At 47.5% G+C, this 7268-nt stretch overlaps 1 protein-coding gene across 1 annotated transcript; it reads left to right on the forward strand.

The window, feature by feature from the left end:
• The first annotated feature begins 5500 nt into the window (after positions 1–5500).
• BJ212DRAFT_1396751 (uncharacterized protein) lies at positions 5501–5824 on the forward strand. The gene has a single exon (XM_041337224.1). The coding sequence runs from the start codon at positions 5558–5560 to the stop codon at positions 5738–5740; it is 183 nt and encodes a 60-aa protein (XP_041186407.1). The 5' UTR covers positions 5501–5557; the 3' UTR covers positions 5741–5824.
• Positions 5825–7268: the final 1444 nt, after the last annotated feature.

Consider the following 7268-nt stretch of genomic DNA (forward strand, 5'->3'; position numbering starts at 1 on the left):
GCAAAAGCGTGGAGCGATCACGCACGAAAACGGAACGGAGTGGGCAAGAATCCTTTCCAATCAGTCAGGGTTTCCACGAGATGATTAAAGGGTCCCACAAAGCACGCCTGCGAGGAGAATTGTCAGTGGCATGGACAATGAGCCCACCACAACATACTAAAGTTGAGTCACCCACAGTTTCCACGGGTTTGCAGTGCAGAAAATGTAAGATGTCTTCAGGGCTCAAAAATTAGTCCTTGTTAATTTGGCGTGCATGGTGAGATAAACGTACCAAGTACAAAGATATCTCCAAAGGGACGTTATTTTTGCTGGGGCGGAAATTTTGACGTGTGTTTATCTGCTCCAAGCTTACAAAGAATGTTTCTTTATGATTCCCATACCCAAAAGAAGATCGGAAATGGAAAGGCTGCTCGCCAGCCGTGCCTAGGAGGTAATTCGGCGGGTAGAAGAGACTCTGCATCATAGTAAGGCGTTGCAATGGTTTTGGTGGTGGTGTCCGTCCAAAATGATCGATTATCAGGTCTTGACAAAGATCCGGGCACTGCCATTTCGTGGGTTTGAGCGACTGCGCCTCCAGAGAATTCCGATTTGTCGTGATTCAAGTCATGTGTATGCCTACGGCGTAATGTCCGAATTTGGTCATTTTTAGAAGGGATAATGGCGGGAAACGAGTAATGGCGTGAAGAGAGGAAGGGAACGAGAGGGGTACAAATCTTCATAGTGAATTCCTTCTTCCCCTCGCAGGTAGTGCTTGACGGCGACAGCATACGCCTCGAGTAAATTCACTACCGTCTTCTTCTCAATCAGGGTCATAGCGTATCCATTGTGGGTCTTCGCTGGGTCCTGGTCGGTGATTTCATCAACAATTGGACGATGACAATCCTTTGGGGGAGCTGGAAAAGCATTATCTGTGACATTTGAGCGACCACTGCGAAGAAAAAAAGAGCTTGTGCACCTGGGACATGAAACCACACGGTCCGAGCAAAGATGCGGCAGTTTAACACGATATGAGACCAGAGTTTTGCACCCTCATTATAACGCTCGAAACTGGACGATGTCCGAAAGATATTATGAAACCGAGGACGGTACCGAACCTGCGACGAAAATCAGTCAAAGATAGTTCCCGTGGGACTGAGTACTGAGGACCCCCTACACGGTGATAACAGTCGGCTGAATCGATACCTTTCCGTGCGTGTAATAGTTAAGCACGCATATTGAGGACGACCAGATACCAGTAACAATCAATGCAGGCCAACATCTACTTAGGGCGGTGCTCGAGAGCACGTCCCAGAAGATCAAAAGTGTTTTCCACCATGTGAGGGGTTTGTCGACGGCCAGTGTGGGTTCGAATGAGCCAAAGGTAGTCATATCATCAGTCTTGGACATTGGTGGACGAGGCATGAGGAAATAGTCGGAGGGAGGTTTAAAAGCCTCACAGAAGTCCTTGGCGAAGAAAGACGCGCGTTTCTTCCACACGTGCGTGAGGGGGGCATGACTGAAATCCTAACTGAAAAGCGCCCATATGCATGCTTACTCGCTTGCCGTAGAGGCGGTTTCTGTGATCAAAAAGTCCGAGTGATCAGTGCCTTGTTACCCTTCCGAAGGTACTTCGGCTCCCCAAAGCCAGGTACTACGTGGTGATGACAAAATTTCGAAAACGTCGTCAACTGCAAGTTTCCCTCTGGCTCACCCACGGTCGAGTAATATGAATGTACAGTGGCGGAAAAAATCTCTTGACTACAAATGGGACAACTTTCTGGCACTCGCTAACGCGGACGCCGCGAACAGCAACGACGAGACGCCACCTAAAACTCAATCAGCTCAACCTACGATTGAATCGGGTTATTCATTAAGCACCGATATATATATATCCATCACTTCGATGCTTGTCCAGAATACACACCATGCTTATCTCAGTGACTCCCAAATCAAGTTTCATCGCCCCCTACCAAACTCCACTCGTCCGTCACTTTCGCTGCTCTCGTCCTTCTTCAGCGATTGAAGGCGCGCTTTTAGCACACATACCTTGGTATGACCACCGATGTCCTCCGCAAAAGTCCGCCTTCCCACTCATCCTAAATAATGCCGCCGACAACACTGGATACGCCGTCACGGAGTTATTCAACATCGATGTTTCCGGCCACAACCGCGTCTCCCAAGCCTGCAGGTATTATGGATTGTACTGCTCGTATGTTATCGGCATCATCACCGGGTGTTATAAAACACGAGCCTACGCCGGTACCACCACCCCCATCCTCTGCCACACCCGTGAGCTCGCTTTCTAAATAAAAATGAGTATCCCCCTCGCAACTACTACAGGACAACTTTCTCGTACTCACGAACAGCAACTCGAACGGCAATGATGTATTGCCCATTTAGGGATCCTCCGTCGAAGATGGACGATCTTCCAACGTAGAAGTTCGAAGGAATCAAGTACAAGGTCCGACTGATATCATGGACAGAAGATCAAAATACATCCGAGTCATATGATACAATTTCGTGTGCCGAAGGTGTACGCGTTTGATGTGATAGTGATATGGAGTAATTATAACGATACCTCGTGTCATCGCACATGACTCGTCGAGCATTGATGAATGATCTGCGCCCTCGCGAATTGCAGTTGGGGTAGGTCTCCTTTAGTTTGTTTGGAGTTGTTGAAAACGGAAGGTGATGACGTAAGGATCGCTCATTACTATGGTCGTTCCCCAAGAATTAAATATTCACTTGCAGTTAACATTGCATGTCAATGAGCCAATTTGACGTCCGCAAGACAATTTTTTCATCGCTTGCTCGACCACCTCAATCGAGTCAGGTCCTAGGATTGTTTGACAGCTGTCACGTAGGTTCCCGGAGAGTCCTAAGCCACCGAGACCGAACACCGAGCAATTCCCTATTTCCCACCTCCCGGAGTGAGAGATACATAGCCAACACCAGGAGTACGGACATAATAACCAGGTCCATACGTTGATAGGCATTCTAAATCTAGCACATCAAGTCCCACCGTCACTGTATCATCACACTGGGAGCGAGTGCATGCATGCGAGGAAGAACGAAGATGAGTCCAGTCGGATATACATCGCCATTGACACTTGAATTCAAGCCCTAATTCCTCACCTCCTTACCCTCGTCGTGGCATGCGCCTACTGATTTCATGTCCAAATACAGGTTTTACATTTATCGATTATCCAGACGTGGTACCTCTGGAGTAATAGACTTACCTCGATCAAGTTGAGTATTATTTTCCATTCTGTTCTCCTAGGGGTCTCAGGATACATAATACAGATGAAGATAACGGCGTGGCCAGGTATCGTCCAACCTTGAGTACTTAGATTGTCTTGTGCTATCAAGGGCATAAAATCCTGAAAGCTATGCATATCGACAGATTCGATTTGATCGGAAGCTCTTCCCTTATATGACTGCGCGACGTAGGACCTCACATGGGACCTCAGTGCTGGAAAAAGTGCTGTCACGCAGGTACCAAATTTGTCGCCCAAATACAATCTGGTCTGATATCAATGTTCTCTCTCTTTGCCTAGCGTTCTTATTTGGTCTCCCAACGCTTGCGGTTGGCCGTTGTTAGCTAACTGTCAGTTCTTTATGGTGATACTCGTCTCTCATGTGACCAGTTAAATTTTTTTCAATTTGATTGATGCCATACTTATTTGGAACACTAGGAAGAAGTGAACAATTTTTATCACATTAAGCAGTTGTTCCGAGGGCCGCATTTCAAAAAGTTCTATTGTTGTTGGGCATGGGTTCTCTGAATTGGCGTACCGTGACCCATGGTACCGAGCAGTGCTTAAGATGCCTTTCGAATTTCCGCGGACAGTTAGATCATGCCTTAGTTTTTGGAATACGAAGCCAATCTAATTTCTCCTGAGCATCATGCGTACCATTGTTTGTGCCATTCCTTGTCCCAAATGGCTTAACTTTTTATAGTGCCGGAGTTACCTCTTAATCTCCTTCGGATATGACAATCTCTTCCCGGTTGTTGTCAGACTCATAAGTGCGAAATTGACGCACCACAAAGTCAATGAGGCCCACTGGTCTAAGGTGAGCGTTAGATACGACGATGTTATCTGGGCGTATACCAGCACGGATGATACCGAAAGACGCAAGTGTTCACAAGCTCCTGGTATGCTGAACTAGGGACTGAATGGGGGGTCTTGGATGGTTGCGAGGATATATTCCATGAAAAGCACCCTGGAAGATATGGCGCGACCTTCATCGTGACCTAAAATGATCAACCCAAATTATAGAGCTGGCCCAGGGGATGGCAGAGCCCTAAAGGTGAGTGTTTCTGCTTTCGCATTGGTACTGTTGTTGATCGAACAACTTGAATACGTAAGCTGCTGATCGAAAAGTGAATAGAGACGATAGTGAGTTGAAGTAGTACATGATAGAGTACATGATATGAGTAAATTGAAGTGTTTGCGTACTTGACGTGGCCATATGCGCTCACTCACAGCTAAGATGGTCAATCCAGAGTCCACGTTAGTGGGAATCGAGTTCTGCAAGCATTGTTGGAGGGCAACGCAGCCGCGGGTCCCTTGAAGCATACATTACACATCATGGACTTCAGCCCGCTAGCTGTGACGAACAGGCGGGGTCTGGGACGAGTGGTGGGAGAGCCATCTACAATACTAGACTTCCACAGGTGGACTGGCAGGCCTGCGATGACCTTGACAACGTCCCTCCCTTACGTCCAGGTCACATTGGACAGAAAGTTTGGTTCTGCTGAATCAGAGTTAGCGGACGCGTGGGTCGATAAGAATAGAATCTATTTGCTCAACAGGAAGTGGGATTACGAGGTGGTATGTTCTGCACATTACCAGATAGAGTATAACGAGCTTGAAGTTATTGATGTTTAGAATAGAGTTGTATCTATGTAGTGACACTGTCATACCACATAGCTGTGGATAGCCATTATCATCCATCATGGGCCTCGTACAGCCAGGATATATCACCTTGCAGTACGTCACCGTTTGTGCTTGACTTAAGTGTCACTGATAGTGGTCCGGTGAGCGTTGGTTGTCAAGATGCTTTGACATGGTACACTATTTATTTGCGTGTCAAGCGTTGCTCATATCGTGTCCATCATACATATTTATCCATACCTCATCGATACCCCATCAAGCTTCGCCCTTGCCGCGTCAGCGCCACCCATTCCACGTCGAGGCTGCGTCAGACCTCATTCATTGACGTTGAATTGGTTTAACATAAATGACATGGAGACAGGAAGAGTGTCAGGAATTATGTAATGTAGGCCGGCTAGGCAAGCTGCCAATAGCGTCGACGTAGCATTTTTGCTTCGTCACAGCTGCGTTACCGGTACATCATGATCGGTGACCGATGGCAGGGCCGCGCCAAGATGTCTACACCCACGAAATGATCGGAAAGCAGTATCATCTGCCCGGCAGGCATAACCATTTTGCCGATCTTTTCATGACAACATAAAAGCAAGCCATCTTCCTACCGTCACTGGCCAGTACTTGTCCACCCCACCTCAAACAAATCATCAGAGCACCTCAGCAGATCATACCACCTCAAACAAACAATGCGTTACTTCTTCCTCACCTTTATTGTTGCGTTGACAGCATCTATGATGTCTGTCACGGCAAGGCGACCGACTTGTAGCCAACTAGACGGGTATTGCGTGAAGAATAGCGACTGCTGCGATTCATCTAATACCTGCGGTGCTAATCAGTGCGTGCAAGCTGACGAGGACATCCCACCCTGAGAACAAGCCGATTTGCACGTACTAGTGAGTGGTTCTGCTTTCGCATTGGTGCTGTTGTTGATTGAACAATATGTAGGACGCTGCTGATTGAGAAATAAATAGAAGTGATGATGGGTGGAAGGAGGACATGATACGAGCGTATGAATGATCTGCGTACCGTTTGGTCTTGGGGTATTCGTGGATCTAAACACCAGACAACACAAGGAAAAGATCTGGGAGAAAGCAAGGCGTAAATACCAACTTAGTTCGACGGGTTATATACGCACTGAATACCGACTTGAGCTCGCCACATGGATATCTGATTATTGGCCAATGTTCGTAACTGTGCAGGTCGTGCAGTAACAAGTCTAGGCACTTCTGAGAGTCGATTCCGCCAACTCTAGCACATATCAGAGGCAGCTGGAAGACGAACCTGCGCACGTTTACTGCATATTATCACCGTCTCGATATCACCGTCTCTGTAATTCTAATACAGCACTGCCAGTGTTGGGCCTTCAAATGGACCAGCATGTAGTAAGAAACGTCGACATGGAGCAGAACTAAGAACACTCACATGGAGATTCTTCTACGCCTTACAAAGCTCACGACGCTCTCTCGAGCTGCGCCGACCTGGTCACCTTTAGGGATTAGGAAGAGATGGTTTGCCTCATTGAAATTTATTCTTTTTAATTTATCCGGTGTGCTACGCCGCGCGAATTTGCACAGATTCTGTACGACAGCGAGCGCTGTGTACAATGTAAACGTGGGTCCCAAGCGAAATCATAGTGCGCGTCATGATGGTCCGGACGAAGGCCTATACTAGTTTAAATCACATAAACTCGTAATCACACGCTGGCAGCGTCATATCGCAGCCTATTGCAGCCGATTGCCATATTGCCAACTGGACAATGGTGATTTGGCGCCCTGAGTGAAACTGGTTTTATAACTCTAGTATTCATCCTTCCCAGTCTTCTAAGGCAAACATGTCGGACCCGGTCGCTTCCAAGTCTGGCTTCCTATGCATGTATATGAAGAACCATCCTGATACATTGGTTGCATATGTCAAATATTTCGGGAAAGTCGAGGGTAACGTGCTCACTGCTGGGATGTCTAGCATTGACTCCAAGGTAGGCCCAGGGAAAGCGATGTCCTATGCTCTCTAGTGTTGACAAATCTACCAGGGTATGACGCTTGTGTATAATCTCAAGTCCGGACAATCGAATACGACTCGGGTGTCATTCGACCCGCCGCTTTCAGGGTACGAGGAAGTCAAACCCCGGCTTCTGAGTATGAAGGCAGAGGCTCAGGAGGGTCTTGGTATGGTACGTCTTGATAACCTTTGCTTTCAGTCAGTCTTGTCTGACAGTCATATCCGTGTACTATAGCTCAAAGCTCCACAAATTACCACATTCCAGATTCCTCGTACGACTGCCATCACAGGAATCGCGTTGTTCGCATACTTCTATTTCCTTTCGCCACCGCCGCCTGACACCACATTCCTCTCCATACCTGTCACCACTATGGATGCATTCTTCTCCCCAGCGCACGC

This window comes from Suillus subaureus (assembly GCF_016647635.1).
Source record: "Suillus subaureus strain MN1 chromosome Unknown BJ212scaffold_72, whole genome shotgun sequence".
In the NCBI taxonomy this organism is placed as follows: Eukaryota; Fungi; Basidiomycota; class Agaricomycetes; order Boletales; family Suillaceae; genus Suillus; species Suillus subaureus.

Excerpts from the sequence above, each read along its gene's own strand:
- BJ212DRAFT_1396751 (XM_041337224.1), top strand. The coding sequence starts at position 5,558 with ATGCGTTACTTCTTCCTCACCTTTATTGTTGCGTTGACAGCATCTATG.